Source organism: Podarcis erhardii (assembly GCF_964252035.2).
Source record: "Podarcis erhardii genome assembly, chromosome: 13".
Taxonomy (NCBI): Eukaryota; Metazoa; Chordata; class Lepidosauria; order Squamata; family Lacertidae; genus Podarcis; species Podarcis erhardii.
In genome coordinates this window covers 2,005,442-2,024,899 of record NC_138502.1, presented here as the reverse complement: position 1 = coordinate 2,024,899, position 19,458 = coordinate 2,005,442, and the positions used below count along the sequence as shown (strand labels likewise).

At 50.2% G+C, this 19,458-nt stretch overlaps 1 protein-coding gene across 1 annotated transcript in view; it reads left to right on the top strand.

Annotated features, from left to right (window-relative positions):
• Positions 1-16,193, top strand: part of FGF11 (fibroblast growth factor 11) — a 55,469-nt gene extending 39,276 nt beyond the window's left edge. Inside the window, exons 4-5 of the mRNA XM_081835819.1 lie at positions 11,168-11,366; positions 15,285-16,193. Of these exons, the coding sequence (XP_081691945.1) occupies positions 11,168-11,366; positions 15,285-15,406 (321 nt within the window). The 3' untranslated portion in view covers positions 15,407-16,193. The remainder of the gene's footprint in view (positions 1-11,167; positions 11,367-15,284) is intronic.
• Positions 16,194-19,458: the final 3,265 nt, after the last annotated feature.

Here is a 19,458-nt window from a genome sequence, read left to right as displayed (position 1 = left end):
CAAGAAGGTTGTCAGAGCTCCAGGGAGTACTGTGTCCAGTTCTGGGCACCACAGTTCAAGAAGGACACTGACAAACTGGAACGTGTCCAGAGGAGGGCAACCAAAATGGTCAAAGGCCTGGAAACGATGCCTTATGAGGAACGGCTAAGGGAGCTGGGCATGTTTAGCCTGGAGAAGAGGAGGTTAAGGGGTGATATGATAGCCATGTTCAAATATATAAAAGGATGTCACATAGAGGAGGGAGAAAGGTTGTTTTCTGCTGCTCCAGAGAAGCGGACACGGAGCAATGGATCCAAACTACAAGAAAGAAGATTCTACCTAAACATTAGGAAGAACTTCCTGACAGTAAGAGCTGTTCAACAGTGGAATCTGCTGCCCAGGAGTGTGGTGGAGTCTCCTTCTTTGGAGGTCTTTAACCAGAGGCTTGACAACCATATGTCAGGAGTGCTCTGATGGTGTTTCCTGCTTGGCAGGGGGTTGGACTCGATGGCCCTTGGGGTCTCTTCCAACTCTATGATTCTAGGATTTTAAGGGCTGGGGCGGCCGACCAAGAGAGATCTTGATGGGCCCAGGCAGGTGGCGAGGGGGTTGGATGTGGGGTTGGGGAAGCGATGCGCTCCCTTCCAATTGGGGTCAGGGAATTCTCTCTCCGGAGGCCTCGTTAAAGAGGGCAGCTGCTAATTGCAGTTCAGAGAGAGAGAGAGGGAAAGTATTCCCCTCCCTGGGAAATAATTATTGTACATGATTCGTTTCACGGGTGCCTGTGCAACCCCCCCTCCCTGCCTTAAAACCCGGAGACCCGTCTGCAAATCGACCCATGATCGCAGAAAGGCAGCGTCGGAAGGGACCCCCGAGGCTCATTTAGTCCAACCCGCTGCAATGCAGGAATATTTTGCCCAATGTGGGACTCGAACCCAGAACCCGGCGTCGAAGAGTATCGTGCTCTTCCGACTGAGCACCCAAGAGGGCTGCTGGGAATGGGAACAGGCAGAAGAAGACAGCGCAGCCCCCGTCCGTCATCCATACCAACCGTGATGGAAGAAGATATTCACACCTGGTGGGGGGGCAGCACAACTTCCTGTGGCAGGGAGTTCCGCAGTTTAACAATGTTCCAGCACTTCCTTCCATCTGCCCCCAATCTTGGCTGCAAAGCAAAGGGCATTCCTACAAAAAAACAATCCCAGGAGGAGCCTCCGTTAGCCAAGGGCGCCGGGAAACTATAGTTCCCAGGAAACTACAGTTCCCAGAGTTCACTGGAGAGAGCAAATCAAGCGCTTGGAAGGTAGATGTGCTTCAAATAATAATAATAAATTTTTATTTATATCCTGCCCTCCCCAGCCGAAGCCGGGCTCAGAGCGGCTAACAACAATAAAATGATACACATTCTAAAATCATTTCATTATAAAATTAATTCAAATCAAATTGATGGCAACCATTGGGCTAGAGTTATGTGGAGATTGCCAAAGGAGGAGGTCAGGCTGTGCCCTGGCCAAAGGCCTGGTGGAACAGCTCTGTCTTGCAGGCCCTGCGGAAAGATGTCAAGTTCTGCAGGGCCCTAGTCTCTTGGGACAGAGCATTCCACCAGATCGGGGCCATGGCTGAAAAGGCCCTGGCTCTGCTTGAGGCCAGCCTAACCTCTCTGTGGCCTGGGACCTTCAGGATGTTTTTGTTTGAAGTTCCTCCATGGGGCATACCAGGAGAGGTGGTCCAGTAGGTACGAGGGTCCTGGGCCATATAGGGCTTTGAAGGTTAAAACCAGCACCTTAAACCTGATCCTGTACTCCACCGGGAGCCAGTGCAGCTGGTATAGCACCGGATGAATGTGATCTCGGAGCGAAGACCCCGTAAGAGGCCTGTGTGCTCACCGTCTGAAATAAAACAGTGTCTTTTCTAAAAGTCGGCCGGCTGCCAGGATCAGCCGACCTTCCTCTGGGCACCCCTTTCTCGTCCTCCGGCCTGGCAGATGCCGAGGTGCCCTGACCCCCCACCCTTTGCTCCTCTCGCCGGGAAGCGCCCTGCTGGCAGCAGTGTTTCCCGTGCCCGAGCGACGCATCTCTGGGCAAATTCCTGGCAGCGACCGCCTCGGAGGGCTGGCGTTTTTTGGAGGGGGGTCCCCATTCCGAAAATGGAGAGGGAGGTTGGCTTGGGAGGTGCCGGGTACAGGCTGGGGGCCGGGGGAGGCGGCGAGGGTTGGGGGGGGCGCGATGAATCATTTATCCGCCGCCTGGAGAGGTGACCCCGATCCGGTGGGGAGCGTGGAACAGCTGACAGGGAGGGAGTTTTCCCTGGGAAGATGGTGCCTGTCAGAAAGGATGAGCGTGGCAGAAAGTGATGCCTGGCTGCTTGGGTTTGTGAGAGCGAGGGAGAGAAGGAGAGGGAGGGACGGAGGGCAGGCAGGCGAGGGGGCAGGAGAAGGGGGGCGGCACAGCCGGGGAGAGGGAGAAAGAGGCTCTCGGGACACCCCCAAAAAGAAGAGGAAAACCAGCGCATAAAGAGAGGAGAGGGAAGGCGATGCACAAAGGCTTGGAGGCAAATATCCTCCATTCTTCTGTATGCACTGTGTATTTCAAGGCCAGAATTTAAGGGGTTTTAGGTGCTTTTGAATTCTGGTGCTGGAGGAGACTCTTGAGAGTCCCATGGACTGCAAGAAGATCAAACCTCTCCATTCTTAGGGAAATCAGCCCTGAGTGCTCCCTGGAAGTACAGATCCTGAAGCTGAGGCTCCAAGACTTTGGCCACCTCATGAGAAGAGAAGACTCCCTGGAAAAGACCCTGATGTTGGGAAAGATGGAGGACGCAAGAAGGGGATGACAGAGGACGAGATGGTGGGACAGTGTTCTCGAAGGGACCAGCATGAGTTTGACCAAACTGCTGGAGGCAGTGGAAGACAGGAGGGCCTGGCGTGCTCTGGTCAAGGGGGCCACGAAGAGGCGGACATGACTAAACAACTCAACAACAACAAAGAGCACCTGCTTGGCATGTAGAACAACCGAGAAAAGGAATTTCTCCATCGTGCAGCGCAGGGTTCAGCGGCGGAACTCCCTGCCACAGGAGGCAGCGATGGCCACTCAACTGGATGGCTTTGAAAGAGGATTGGGAAAATTCATGGAGGAGCTGACCCAGAAACTCCAGCGGGTGCAGAATGCCGCAGCAAGGCTCCTTACGGGGTCCTTACAGCAGGATCACATTCACCCAGTGCTTTACCAACTGCACTGGCTCCCGGTGGAGTACAGGGTCAGGATTAAGGTGCTGGTTTTGACCTTTAAAGCCCTATGCGGCCCAGGACCCACGTACCTACGGGCCCGCCTCTCCTGGTATGCCCCATGGAGAGGTCCACAAATGGCAACACCTTGAAGGTCCCAGGTCGCAAGGTGGTTAGATTGGTCTCAACTAGGGCCAGGGCCTTTTCAGCACTGGCCCCGACTTGGTGGAATGCTCTGTCCCAAGAGACCAGGGCCCTGCGGGACTTGACATCTTTCCGCAGGGCCTGCAAGACAGAGCTGTTCTGCCAGGCCTTTGGTTTGGACTCGGTCTGACCCTTATGTTTCCCTCCCCTTATGGTTTTGAATTTTAAAATGAGGCTGCATGTTAAATTGCATTTTAACCTGTATTTTAAATTGGTTTCCCCTATTACATTTTTACTGTGATTTTATTGGTGTTAGCCACCCTGAGCCCGGCTCTGACTGCGGAGGGTGGGGTATAAATAAAATTTTATTATTATTATTATTATTATTATTATTATTATTATTATTATTATTTATACCCCACCCATGTAAATGGGATAGCCGGCTTTCGTCCCCAGCGGCTGAATATTCACAGCCTGTTGCCCTGGAAGCCGCTGCTGCCAGTCAGTTCAGACTAAAAAATCCTTGCTGAGTTGGAAGGGACACCTGAGGATCATCTAGACCAACCCCCCCCCAAGGCCGGAAGGTCAGCTAAGGGGGAGTGTTATATACACTCACATCATGGGAAATGTACAAAATTACAAGTGCACTGATAAGGCACAAAAAAAGAAGAAACAATAATGTTATCCACGTAGAAAACAAAGCAGAACAACAAGAAGATATTGAGTTTAAAAGGGGGGGGGAAGAGTAGTTGACCAGACCTTAACTTCATACGGTATTTATAAAAATGGATCCCAAATATCGTTAAATGGAAATCTTGTACATAGCGAATTTGTGTTGTTGTTTAGTCGTTTAGTCGTGTCCACCTCTTTGTGACCCCCTGGACCAGAGCACACCAGGCACTCCTGTCTTCCACTGCCTCCCGCAGTTTGGTCAAACTCATGCTGGTAGCTTCAAGAACACCATCTCGTCCTCCGTCGTCCCCTTCTCCTTGCACCCTCCATCTTTCCCAACATCAGGGTCTTTTCCAGGGAGTCTTCTCTTCTCATGAGGTGGCCAAAGTCTTGGAGCCTCAGCTTCAGGATCTGTCCTTCCAGGGAGCACTCAGGGCTGATTTCCCTAAGAATGGAGAGGTTTGATCTTCTTGCAGTCCATGGGACTCTCAAGAGATGTTGAGGATCTGTCCTTCCAGTGAGCACTCAGGGCTGGTTTCCTTCAGAATGGAGAGGTTGGATCTTCTTGCAGTCCGTGGGACTCTCAAGAGTCTCCTCCAGCACCAGAAATCAAAAGCCTCCATTCTTCGGCGATCAGCCTTCTTTATGGTCCAGCTCTCACTTCCATACATCACTACTGGGAAAACCAGAGCTTTAACTATACGGACCTTTGTTGGCAAGGTGATGTCTCTGCTTTTTAAGATGCTGTCTAGGTCTGTCATTGCTTTTCTCCCAAGAAGCAGGCGTCTTATAATTTCGTGACTGCTGTCACCATCTGCAGTGATCATGGAGCCCAAGGAAGTAAAATCTCTCACTGCCTCCATTTCTTCCCCTTCTGTTTGCCAGGAGGTGATGGGCCCAGTGGCCATGATCTTAGCTTTTTGGTGTTGAGCTTCAGACCATATTTTGCGCTCTCCTCTTTCACCCTCATTAAAAGGTTCTTTAACTCCTCCTCACTTTCTGCCATCAAGGTTGTGTCATCTGCATATCTGAGGTTGTTGATATTTCTTCCGGCAATCTTAATTGGGATTCATGCAGCCCAGCCTTCTTTATGGGCCAGCTCTCACTTCCATACATCACTACTGGGAAAACCGTTCCGGAAGCCCGTTCAGCTTCTGAAATGTCCGGCAACCGAAGCGCGGCTTCCGATTGGTTGCAGGAGCTTTTGGCACTCAAGCAGAGAAACATACGGGAACCAGAACACTTAACTTCTGGGTTTTCGGAGTACGGGAGCGGAGGTTTGACTGTACCTGGTACAGGATGGACAGACAGCCACCCAACCTCTTCTTAGAAGCTTCCAAGGAATGGAAGTCCGTTCCACAGCACTGAACTAGAGGGACCAAATTAGTGGCTCATCAGCAGGCAGCACCCCGTGTTTGCAAACCAGGTCTTCGTTCAGAATGATGAGGGCTAGAATCTTAGGAGAAAGGCTCAGCATCTGAGCATCTTCTTGGCATGTAGAAGGTCCCACATCCGATCTGTCAATAGCAGCCGTCGATCGCCTCCTCCTCTACAAATTTGCCTTGTCCTTTCTTTCTTTCTTTTTATAATATTTTTATTGCTTTTCCATTTTTTCCGTTTCAACATACAGTCGTACTTCAGGTTACAGACACTTCAAGTTGTTGTTTTTTTTTCAGGTTATGGACCCGCCGAAACCCGGAAGTACCGGAACGGGTTACTTCCGGGTTTCACACATGCGCAGAAGCACTAAATCGCGCTTTGCACATGCGCAGAAGCACCGAATCGCAACCCGTGTGTGTGCAGATACGCCGCTGCGGGTTGCGAACGTGCATCCCGCACGGATCATGTTCGCAACCCGAGCGTCCACTGTACTCTTGAAATTTACTTTATATACAGTGGTACCTCGGGTTAAGTACTTAATTTGTTCTGGAGGTCCGTTCTTAACCTGAAACTGTTCTTAACTTGAAGCACCACTTTAGCTAATGGGGCCTCCTGCTGCCGCCGTGCCACCGGAGCACGAGTTCTGTTCTCATCCTGAAGCAAAGTTCTTAACCTGAAGCACTATTTCTGGGCTAGCGGAGTCTGTAACCTGAAGCAAATGTAACCTGAAGTACCACTGTATTGCTCCTCCGAGCGTCTACTTCCCTCCCTCCCGCTTCCTGGTTTCCCAGGTGGTATCTTCGCATCCTAGCATTTCTTAATCTTCCCTTTTACATTATTCCTTCTTGCCCTGTCCTTTCTTAAAGCCGGCCAGGCTGGTGGAGCATCCTTGTGGCTGGGAGTTCCACTGTTTAACTGCGCACCAAAGAGGCCCAACCAGTCCAGCGTCCTATTTTCACGGGTTCCCCCAAACGGGACATGAGCGCAGCGGCAGCTCTCTCGACGCCTCGGGGACCTTTCAGCCAGAGAGCCACATTCCCTTCCCGGAAGGGGTCGCGAGGGCCATTTGCCTGTGGTGGGCGGAGTCAAAGGCAAAAGTGGGTGGAGCCATGAATATGAAATCTCTCTTGACACGCCCCTCTCTGTCCTGGGGTCAGAGATTAAGCACAGCTGGGGGGGGGACTTAAGGGAGGTGCCAATCACGAGCAGAGAGGAGCATGGCTTGGGGCAGGGGGTGTGGCCAGGGGAGGCTCCCCGGGGCCAGAAAGCAATGCTCGAAGGGCCACATTCTGCACCCAGGACTGAGGTTCCCAACCACCGTCCTAGATGCTACAATAAGGCTGCCTGGGAGGGAATAGGATTATTCAAGAGCTACCGGAAAAGGGATGTTTTAAAATTGATTAATGATTATTATAGATGCATAAAGGAAGATTTAATCTGCTTGACTGCTTTGAGGGCAGGTGATAATAATAATAACAACAACAACAACAACAACAACAACAACAATAGTAATAATAATAATTTTTATTTATACCCCGCCCTCCCCAGCCAAGGCCGGGCTCAGGGCAGCTAACAAGCAATAATAAAAAACAAGTTGAATGAATACAACTTAAAAACAAGGTTAAAATACAACATTAAAATGCAGCCTCATCACAGGAAATGTATAAAATGTATAATGTATAAAAGCCTCAGCCGAAGTTGATAGTCAAACAGGTGACGTGTAGGGAGAGGGGTTGAAGGTTGGAAATCTTATATGATACGACAATCTTTATTGTCGTTGTCCCATACGGGAACAACGAAATTGAAAAAAAATCCACGTCAGGCATTCAAAACTGGGGAACAGCACAAGGGGAAGGAAGCTAGAGGGGCAAAAGGGGGTGGGGTGTCAGCTTTTTAATTTGTATTAATTTGTTTAAATTATTTAATTTGTGGGGGAGAGAAAAATGCTAGAAAAGGCTGCAAAAACTGAATATTCACGCCTGCTAAAGGAGATAGGCCAGAGATCTGTGGGGTGAAATAACCTCCCCATCTCCTTATCCGTGCGGAAATCGCTTGGGAGGGATTTTTCCTCCCCCCCTCCCCCACAGATCTCTTGGCGAGTCTTAAGACGCCCGTTTAATGCCAATTAAACAGCTTTGAAGAAATTTGGCAGTGAAAATGATGGCGGATGGCCGCTTGGGGGGGGGAATAAAAGTAGCTAGGGTGCTTTATCGGCTGGGACACTTTGCTCTCATTAACGTTATGGATCTGTTGGCGCCTTCGGCCTCACGATTCTGGGATGGGGACCCAGGTATCCTGGGGAGACCCACAGTTCCTGTGGGTGAGCTAATAAGGGTGTCCATCTGGTGTTGGGCAGCGCCACCTAGTGGCAGGGAGCTGTCAAAACAAGCCAGTGTTTGCATAAATGGGGTTTTCCCCCCTCTTTTCATGGTAGTATTTTATCACATCTACAGCTTTTCCTCCAAGAGAGCCAGAAGGGTTTATAATGGTTTCAAAATAGTTGATTTTATATATATATATAGATATATATATGCAGGTTTTGGTGTCCTCGGGTGTCTTCCCGTGTAAAAGTTGGGGTGTCTAGGCGACGTTTCGACGAGGTCTCACTCGTCATCTTCAGGCTGGTGCTTTCGGCTTCTTGTTACTGGAACAGAGCAGGATCTCAGTGTTTGAGTTCCTATAAATACTGTAGAGGGGGTGTGGTGTATAGCCTCCAATGTTCTGGGCAGAGAGGAAGTTCCCAGGCTAGTGTGCCTTTTCTTCTTTTGTTCCTTAATTACTTGAGAGATATCTTGAGTGATTTCTTGAGTGATATCCTGAGTACCACTTAGGTGGGTCATTAGGTGTGGATTAGTTGTTAAAGTCTTTGTGTCTTGACCTCTTGAACTTTGTGAAGAGTTTTCCTGAGAAGATGGCTGTACTGTACTTAGTTGTGCTCTGGCTTGGCTTCGTGTATAGGGGCGAGCTGTGGTTTTGTGGCTTGTGTCAGCCAGATCTGTGTAGGGATTGCAGGGGGGTGCAGCATCCGGAGGTGCCACCATGGATTGGCTACTGGATGGTGTCTGTAATTCATCTGTGGAGAGGGTCTGGGTTTGGGTCTGGTGTGGTTGATTGGTGTTGGCGTTCTGTGTGCCTCTGGATCTGGTGTCAGTTTTTGTGGGGAGGGCTAATTTCCAGATGTCTGGCAAGCGGGATGTGTCGTCACGCTTGTTCATGTTGTGAGGGTGTTTCTCTATCTCGATGGCTTCCATGATTATTCTCTTGTGGTGATGTTCCGTGTTAAAGAGCAATTTGGAATCTGCAAAATTAATTTCGTGTCCTGTTTCTTTCATGTGTTGGAAAAGAGAGGAAGTTTTTTCTTCTTTTTTGACGGCATTCTTGTGTTCTGCGATACGTGCATTTATTCGTCTGTTTGTTTGTCCAATGTACGTGGCTGGGCAGACTTTGCAGGGTATTTCATAGATCCCTTGGTTTTCCAACTGGATTTTATCCTTGGGGTTTCTGAGGATATTGGCTATTTTTTGGTTGGTGCAAAAGGCTGTTTTGATATTGTGTTTATGGAGGATGCTCCGGATGCTGCACCCCCCTGCAATCCCTACACAGATCTGGCTGACACAAGCCACAAAACCACAGCTCGCCCCTATACACGAAGCCAAGCCAGAGCACAACTAAGTACAGTACAGCCATCTTCTCAGGAAAACTCTTCACAAAGTTCAAGAGGTCAAGACACAAAGACTTTAACAACTAATCCACACCTAATGACCCACCTAAGTGGTACTCAGGATATCACTCAAGAAATCACTCAAGATATCTCTCAAGTAATTAAGGAACAAAAGAAGAAAAGGCACACTAGCCTGGGAACTTCCTCTCTGCCCAGAACATTGGAGGCTATACACCACACCCCCTCTACAGTATTTATAGGAACTCAAACACTGAGATCCTGCTCTGTTCCAGTAACAAGAAGCCGAAAGCACCAGCCTGAAGATGACGAGTGAGACCTCGTCGAAACGTCGCCTAGACACCCCAACTTTTACACGGGAAGACACCCGAGGACACCAAAACCTGCATTCCTGTACCCGTGAAAATCTACGAAAGCAGATATATATATATATATATACACACACACACACACACACACACACACACATACATACATTTTAATGGTTGATCTGTTGTATACATTGTGTTTTGTTTGATTGTTCACAGCGATGAAATAAAACATTTTCTTACGCAGCGCCATCAATATGCATAGAGCTGTAGAGCTGAAAGGCGTCTTCTAGTCCAATGCAGGAATCACAGCAAAAAACCAAGCCTTTAGTATCATCAGCCTGTGGAACTCCCTGCCAATAGAAATTCAGCAGCCAATGTCAGGGCCAACTTTTAAAGGCCCGCTGAAACCTTTTCTGTTCTGCCAAGCCTGTGCAAGCGGTTAAGAATAAATACAGTGGTACCTTGATTCTCAGACTTAATCCGTTCCGGAAGTCCGTTCCAAAACCAAAGCGTTCCAAAAACCAAGGCACGCTTTTCCATAGAAAGTAATGCAGAACGGATTAATCCGTTGCAGACTGTTAAAAACAACCCCTAAAACAGTAATTTAATATGAATTTTAATATCTAACGAGACCATGGATCCACAAAATGAAAGCAATAAACAATGTACTGCAGTCACACAATCAATCAGTAGCTGAAATGGGTTCCATACAGTCACAAAAACAAAACAAAAAAGCCACAAAAATGCAAAATAAATAGCAAAAACAGAGAGACTTCAGCGTAACACTCAAATCAGAAGCGTAACACTCAAAACAGAGCACGTTCGGCTTCCGAAAAAGGTTCGCAAACTGGAACACTTACTTCCAGGTTTGCAGCGTTTGGGTTCCAAGTTGTTTGAGCACCAAGGCGTTTGAGAACCAAGGTACCACTGTATTGGCACAATGGCTAGCTGATTTCTGGTTCTAACATTTGATATGGTTTTTTATCATATGGTTTTCTGTACAATTGTTGTAAGCAGCTGCGATTTCCTTCATTTATTCATAGCAATTGTCGGCCACCTTTGTCTCCAAGGAGTTCAAGTGGGCATAAATAGTTCCCTCCTCCAATTATTATTATTATTATTTGTACCCCACCCTTCCATCTGCTTTGCCCCAGCCACAACAACCCCGTGATGTATCTCAGGCTGGCCCAAGGTCAATCAGCGAGCTTCGTAGCGAGATTCGAACCCTGGTCTCTCTCTTAACCCCTGCACATATTTATAGAGTAAAGGTAAAGGTAAAGGGACCCCCTGACCATTAGGTCCAGTCGTGGACGACTCTGGGGTTGCGGCGCTCATCTCGCTTTATTGGCCGAGGGAGCCGGCGTACAGCTTCCGGGTCATGTGGCCAGCAGGACTAAGCCGCTTCTGGCAAACCAGAGCAGCACATAGAAACGCCGTTTACCTTCCCGCTGGAGTGGTACCTATTTATCTACTTGCACTTTGAGGTGCTTTGGAACTGCTAGGTTGGCAGGAGCAGGGACCGAGCAACGGGAGCTCACCCCGTCATGGGATTCAAACCGCCGAGCTTCTGATCGGCAAGTCCTAGGCTCTGTGGTTTAACCCACAGCGCCACCCGCGTCCCTAAAACACTGTTGCATTGGCCGGGAATCGAACCCGGGCCTCCCGCGTGGCAGGCGAGAATTCTACCACTGAACCACCAATGCAGGCACGTTAATAGAGAGCAGTATATAAATGTCTTTTTTTTAATCAATTAATATAATAAACCTCTCCCCCCTCCAGACTCACTTCACCGCTGAGTGCCGTTTCAAGGAGTGCGTCTTTGAGAACTATTACGTCATGTATTCCTCCACGCTCTACCGCCAGAGGGAGTCTGGGCGGTCGTGGTACCTGGGCATCAACAAAGACGGGCAGGTGATGAAGGGAAACCGAGTCAAGAAGACCAAAGCCGCCGCCCATTTCCTGCCCAAACTGCTGGAAGGTGAGCAGAGGCGGGTGGGGGGCGTTTGGGAGAGAAAGCCCCGGGTCTCGATGCCGTGGTAGTGATCTCTGGCATCGCCTCTGCTCCCGGTGCACGTAATAACAACAACAACAACAACAACAACAACAACAATTATTTATTATTATTTTTTAAATAATATTTATTAAAAGTTTCCAGTTATAACAATATATAAAAAAAACAACAACATCCAAATTTAAGATCTTATTTTCCATAACATCTTTCCAGGACTTCCCCTCCCCTCCCCCTCTTATATTCCAATTCTTACAAATTCAGCAATTTATTATCCCAAATTTTAACCTTATTATCATTAGCCCAATTTAAAAATATTTTCCCATCTCCTAAGATCGACCTATTCCCTTCCACGCGTTCCCCCCTTTAATATACATAACAATTATTTATTATTATTATTATTATTATTATTATTATTATTATTATTATTATTTATTTGTACCCCGCCCATCTGGCTGGGTTTCCCCAGCCACTCTGGGCGGCATCCATAAAAACCAAATATACACTAAAATATCACAGATTAAAAACTTCCCTGAACAGGGCTGCCTTAAGATGTCTTCTGAATGTCAAGTAGTTATTTATTGCTTTGACATCTGATGGGAGGGCGTTCCACAGGGCGGGCGCCACCACCGAGAAGGCCCTGTGCCTGGTTCCCTGTAGCTTGGCTTCTCGCAATGAGGGAACCGCCAGAAGGCCCTCGGAGCTGGACCTCAGCGTCTGGGCAGAATGATGGAGGTGAAGACGCTCCTTCAGGTATACTGGACCGAGGCCGTTTAAGGCTTTAAAGGTCAGCACCAGCACTTTGAATTGTGCTCGGAAACGTACTGGGAGCCAATGGAGGTCTTTCAGGACCAGTGTTATATGGTCTTGGCGGCCGCCCCCAGTCACCAGTCTAGCTGCCGCATTCTGGATTAGTTGTAGTTTCTTGGTCACCTTCAAAGGTAGCCCCACGTAGAGCGCATTGTAGTAGTCCAAGTGGGAGATAACCAGAGCATGCACCACTCTGGCGAGACAGTCTGCGGGCAGGGAGGGTCTCATCCTGTGTCCCAGATGGAGCTGGCAGACAGCTGCCTTGGACACAGAACTGACCTGCGCCTCCGTGGACAGCTGTGAGTCCAAAATGAGTCCCAGGCTGCGCACCTGGTCCTTCAGGGGCACAGTTGCCCCATTCAGGACCAGAGAGTCTTGCACAGCCGTGAATGAAAGCTCCGATCTGCTCCCAGCCTTCCTCTGAGACGGTCTGTCCTTGCATCTTCCTCCTAGTTGCTTCAGATGTGGGGGGGAAAGGCTATTTCAGATGCGTAGGTGAGAGAGTCCTGAGAAACGGACTCTAAATCTTATTTGTTAGGAAGAGATGATGGACAGGGCAGAGGGCCAGTGCTGGATTTACGTACAGCGGTACCTCGGGTTAAGTATTTAATTCATTCCGGAGGTCCGTTCTTAGCCTGAAACTGTTCTTAACCTGAAGCACCACTTTAGCCAATGGGGCCTCCTGCTGCCGCTGTGCCACCGGAGCACAGTTTCTGTTCTCGTCCTGAAGCAAAGTTCTTAACCTGAGGTACTTAACCCTAGGGCCCTCGTACCTACGGGACCGCCTCTCCTGGTATGCCCCACAGAGGAACTTACGGTCTTCAAATAAAAATACCTTGAAGGTCCCAAGCCACAGAGAGGTTAGGCTGGCCTCAACTAGAGCCAGGGCTTTTTCGGCTGCGGCTCCAATCTGGTGGAATGCTCTGTCCCAAGAGACTAGGGCCCTGCAGGATTTGACATCTTTCCACAGGGCCTGCAAGACAGAGCTGTTCCACCTGGCCTTTGGCCAGGGCGCAGCCTGACTCCCTCCTTTGGCAATCTTTACAAGACTTTAGTTTATGGTTGCCATCAATTTTGATTTTAATTCATTTTTATAATGTTTTATAATGTTGTACTGTTTTAGTGTTGTTAGCCGCCCTGAGCCCGGCTTCGGCTGGGGAGGGCGGGATATAAATAAATTTTATTATTATTATTATTATTACTATTTCTGGGTTAGCGGAGTCTGTAACCTGAGGTACCACTGTATAAGCTAAGCAAGCCATAGTTTAGGGTCCCACTCTCTCGGGGCCCCCAAGAAATTTAAAGGGGGGAAAACTGGATGTACGTTTCCAAAATATAAGATAAAAAGGTAAAGGAACCCCTGACTGTTAGGTCCAGTCGCGGACGACTCTGGGGTTGCGGTGCTCATCTCGCTTTACTGGCTGAGGGAGCCGGCGTACAGCTTCTGGGTCATGTGGCCAGCAGGACTAAGCCGCTTCTGGCGAACCAGAGCAGCGCACGGAAACGCCGTTTACCTTCCCGCCGGAGCGGTACCTATTTATCTACTTTCACTTTGACCTGCTTTTGAACTGCTAGGTGGGCAGGAGCAGGGACTGAGCAAGGGGAGCCCACCCCGTCATTGCGGGGATTCGAACTGCCAACCTTCTGATCGGCAAGTCCTAGGCTCTGTGGTTTAACCCACAGCGCCACCCGCGTCCCAAAATATAAGATAAAAAACAAATAAAACCTACAGCAACAGGGTTTTGTGTTGTGTAGGCTCCTAGGATGTGTAATTATGGCCCCGCCTGCTCCCTAAAATATCCCTGGTTTGCTCCTTTCTATATATAGGGTGCCTACATTCTGCATGGACTGGCATGGGCAAATGGCTTGAGATACCTATGAGGTCCATAAATGACATTATAGCATATATTCAACACACACAAAACAGCCACAATTTGTGATTGACAAAGGACAGCTGGACATATCAAGGGCCCCATTACCTTCAGTAGCTCAGGGCCTCATCAAACCATTGCTGTCAACGTTTCCCTTTTTTAAAAAGGGAAATTCCCTTATTCCGAGTAGGATTCCTCGCAAGAAAAGGGAAAAGTTGACAGCTATGCATCAAACCTAAATCCGGCCCGTTTCCTCCTTCCATCAGGAAACCAGTCTAGACTTTCTACAAAGCCGGCCAACCTCGCTGCTGACTCGTGAGCAAACCAGAATTACTGCAGCATGGCAAACAGGCTAGGATTAGTCTGGTTTTTGAGCCACAGGTTTATTGTACAAAGGAGGAAATGGACAAGCTGGAAGGATGACCAGGGCTTGAAAAAGGAACAGTTGAGGGTGTTTAGCCTGGAAAAGAGGAGATCGGAGAGCCATCTTCAAATATCTAAAGGGAAGTTGCCAATTTTGGTGGCCGCCTCCGCCGCCTCCTGTGGCAGGGAGTTCCGCCGTTTACCGTATTTTTCGCCCTATAGGACACACTTTTTCCCCTCCAAAAATGAAGGGGAAATGTGTGTGCGTCCTATGGGGCGAATGCAGGCTTTCGCTGAAGCCTGGAGAGCGAGAAGCGTCAGTGCACACCGACCCCTCTCGCTCTCCAGGCTTCAGGAAGCTATCCGCAAGCCTTGGGAGCCCGCGGGAGTTCCCGCCAGGCTCCCACGGCTTGCGCGGAGCTGCCTCTATCCCGAAGCCCGGGCGCGCTGAGCAGTCACGCCCCGGGCTTCGGGTAGCTCTCCGCAAGCCGTGGGAGCGGCTCTCCGTGCGGAGAGCAGCCTGTTCTGGGGGCTGGGAAACTTGGGCTTCCCCCACCCCAGCCCCGTGCCTGGGGGGGGGGAATAATTTTCCCCTTATTTCCCCCCAAAAAAACTAGGTGCGCCCTATGGGCCGGTGCGCCCTATGGGGCGAAAAATATGGTAACTGTGCGCCGCACAGCTCTGTCGCCTTTGCCCAAAGAGGCACGCGGCTTAGAGAAATTCCTGGAGCCCAGGCAAGGTTTTCCTTCGCGGGCAGGAGCTACTCTAGTCCCCCGCGACTGGGAGCCGATGGGAATTGTAGTCTGGCGCCATTTTAACCCCTTCCCCCTTTTTCCCTCCGCAGTGGCCTTGTATCGCGAGCCTTCCTTACACAACGTGGTCGAGCCAGGCTTGGCGAAGAAGGCAGAGGAGGCCGGTGCCGCCCCCGCGCCCGTCAAAGAGATCTCCAAGGCGGAAGCCACGTAGCCCCGAGGAATGGGGGGGTGCCCCTTCTCCTCCACCCCCCACTTCCCCCGTGCAAGCCACCTGCACACACAACCCCCCCACATACCTCCGAGACGGCCGACGGCCGAGAAACACCTTCCCAAACACACCTTCACGGATCTTCCATCGTCTCTCAGGATGTGTCTCCCCTTCTCTCTCGCTGTCTTCCGCCTCTGCGGGACTTTGGACCCGGACAGGATCCGGCCGGGAAAGGAGGAGGTCCGTCGTTGGCCGCCAACTTGGACAAGGGGGGAAAAATAAGTCTTCCGTTTTGCGCTTACAGGTGCAATACGGCCTCCAGCCACACGGGGGCGACATTGCGATGCCGGGATTTTTCTTCTTCTTCCAAACTGTGACAAATCCACTGTGTATGGGGCTTCCTGTTTCCCTACTGCAGAATTGTTGCGTCTCGTCAGGGATAAAAGCGGCGTTTTTTGCAACCCAACCGATCCATAGCAGTCTTCCAAAACGGCGAGACGAGAGCGTCTTCGCCAAGGCCGACGGCACAACTTCAGGGAGAAGGATTGCGGGGAGTGTTTTTAAAAGAAGCGTGTCGACGTTCTTCTAACAGCCAATGGAAAACGACACAGTTTCCTACTCTGGGGGGGTGGGGTTTGGAGGGGGGGAATTTTTCGATTTCGTGACAACTGTGCTATCCCCTTTTCCTCCACCGGAGGGCGACATTCTCCAATCTGCAATCGTTGCAGGATGTATATAATTTCGCCGCTGGTCTTTTAGGATTTGTGAATAACAGCGGCAGGTGGTTATATGGGGGGGCAGGGGGGCAAGTTGACTCTTGGTTTAACCAGCTCAGGTAACTGAGACTGCCTCCAGAAGGTCCCAAGATGTAAAAACTGGGGAGAAACCTTCAAAGCGAAACCATCTAAACACTGTTCTCTTGGAGCAATTGAAAAAAATAATAATAAGTGGAATCTTTTTCTTCGTTTGTGGGCACTTTTTTAAAATGAAAAACGTAATGACTGTCCGTCCCCCCACAAAAAACAAAACAAAAATTGCAATGCCAGTTCCAGACACTCGTGATGCAAAGGACTAGCTTTTCGTTTGCCGGTCTCCTGGGTTCTGAAGCGAGAAGACTGTATTTTCGATTTCAGCCACCGGGGGCCGACATTGTGCTTTCAGGAACCAAGAACATTTTGCAGCCTGCGAAACTAACAAGTGTCATACCCACCTCCGGCCACCGGGTGACAGCATTGCGTTCACGCCAAGGGGCGTTTTCCCAGCTTCAACTGCAAAAGAAGAAAATGCAATAACCATATTTGGCCACTGAGTGGCGACGCTGTCAAACTGGCCTGCGGGGGTGGAGGTCGCAATCTGGACACCCCCCAAAAAAATAATTTGCAACATCTCAATGATCTTCCTGGCACATGGACCTTATTGGGGAACGAATAGCCAATAACTCGGGGGAGGGTGCATGCCATAAAACTCTGCGCCCGCCCCCCCCCAAAAAAACCCACCACCAACCCCAACCCTGATTCCTCCTCCTGCATCCCAGAGCCCAGAGTCGCCATACTCCAATCCGATTTCAGGATTTCATCAGGCCATAAATGAACGAGACTGAGCGGGGTTTGGTGGGAATAAGCCAATTCGAACCTGTGTTCTTCAAGGGGATGGGGATAGGGTTTATTGTGGGGTTCAGAGGGGTCTCTAGGGTGGGGAGTGGATGAATGCGGAATCGTTTTTTAAAATGCATCTCGCATTGCCCTGTTTTTGTCTCCCAGAAAACGAACCCGGGACCGTTGCCTCGGGTTGGGCTGGATGACCTTTGGGGTGTCCCAACTCTGATCCCTGCTAGAGAATGGGGGTTGTTTCCTGTTCCCCATTCCCCCATCCTTCCTGCCAATCCATGGACGCATGTTCTAATTCCACACAGCCACTGAGCTAAGCTGCCCCCCACACCACAAAAAAGCCCTGGGGTCCTGGGTTCAAATCTCAGAAACCACTAGAACGTCCTCCTCCAACCTGCCCCCCCCCAGGGAATAGTCCGAAAACATCTGGGGCGCCAGGCTGCTTTAGAGCCTCTTCCAAAAAGCCGGGCCTGGGTTCCGCAATGCCTTCCCCACCCGCCACCCCTTGGCCCCGGGTTCCAAATTCGCCTCGCCCTGCTCCATCCTTACCGAGCCATGTTTGAAAGAGAGATCCGATCTCTGTCCAGCCAACAGAGAGCAGGAAGGGACCAACAAACTGGATATCCAGGGGATTCTTTGCACGCGGGACCTGCCCCGCGGCGGGTTGGGCTAGATGCCCTTCGGGGTGTCCCGACCCTACGATTCCACGATCAGGCCCGACGCTTTAATGAGCCATAGGCAGCAGTGACTACCTATCTCGTCTTCCTCTTGGCGGTGACCGCGCCCAGCCAGAGCCATAGGTGTACCTGGCACCCACTACCGCCCTCGAGTCTGAAACCAGGCCGACCCCCTCTCCTTATCCCCTCCTGTCCAATGGCTACAGGGTTCAAGAGAACTCAGGAATTTCTCTGCTGAGCATCCAGCAGGGGCGCAACGGTGTCTTTGCAAGGTGCGGCCACAAGGGGGCGACAGCTGCCCGGAAAAAGGAAAAGGCCCACAGGGGAGCAATTCTCCGCCCGGCCACCAGTGGGCGGTGTGTAGGGCCAGTGGGAAGCGCATGGTTCGATCGACTGGTGCAATGTTTTGAGTGAGCTGCTTGGTTTTCTCTTTCGGGGGGTTGTGCGCAAATGATCTCTTCCATGCGCAAACACACACACACAACACATCGCAGCATCTTTTTTCTCCTCCTGAGCAAATGGAGTTGTGTAGATTCAGACGTGCGGCAGCCGTCATCAAATACAGTGGTACCTCGGGTTAAGTACTTAATTCGTTCCGGAGGTCCGTTCTTAAACTGAAACTGTTCTTAACCTGAAGCACCACTTTAGCTAATGGGGCCTGCCGCGCTGCCGGAGCACGATTTCTGTTCTCATCCCAAAGCAAAGTTCTTAAGCTGAAGCACTATTTCTGGGTTAGTGGAGTCTGTAACCTGAAGCATATGTAACCTGAAGCATATGTAACCTGAAGTACCACTGCATCTGAAAGGCTGTCCCATCACGGGAGAGGGAGCAAGCTTGCTTACTGATAATCCAGAGAGAAGGACCCAAACCGAGGGATTCGAATGACAAGAAAGGAAATCCCATCGATGGTTGTCATTATGATTACATTTCTTTAGTTGCGATTCCGGAATTGCAGGAACTCTTATGTCTATGATTCACGCAAGGTTTTTAAGCAGAGGTTGGAGGTCCACCTATTCGGGATTCTTCAGCCTGCAACGCAGGGGGGGGTTGGACCCGGGGGGGGTCTCCTTTCCAACTTTATGGGCCCTACAACACCCCATTTTTATTTTAACCATTTCACTGCCGGGGGATGAATTCCTCTAGAGCCTTCTCGTCCTCACCTTGAACACCTATGTGTGTGTGTGTTTGCATTTATGGACGTCGCGATTGCACCAGTACCAAGCAAGCGGTTCAGAGCGACTGGCTGGCGTGAAAGGCTGCGGGTTCGAAATCTAACCTCTTTCCCCACCACCTTTTTTTTGTGCGTGCAAACTTTATATCTGAAGGCTGTACTGTGTATATAATTCTGTATAATCTCCTTCCTCCCAGCCACCTTAATGCCTCAGCCGAAGGACAGGGCCGGGGGAGAGCGAGGGTTCGGAGTCCAATTCTGCCTGGTCTCCTTTGGCATTAAACCCCCCCTCTCCTGCCTACCCGTGTGTGGGGTTCACTGGGTCTTTCCCACTCCCTTCTCTCCGCTCAGCCTCCTTTCTCCCTCCCTCCCTCCGCCTCTCCTCTCCTCCGTTCTCCAACTTCTCCAGAGGTTGCCAGGCCCACACGTGGTTACGTGGTTCCGAGTTCGATTTCTACCTTGCAAGGGGTTGGTCTGGATGACCCTTGGGTCCCTTCCACATTTTGGACTGTGAAGGGATTCCAGAATTAAAAATCGTTCCAAACCCCACTCTGATTTCTGAGCCGGATTTGAAATCTGCACCATGTATATTCCCCCCCT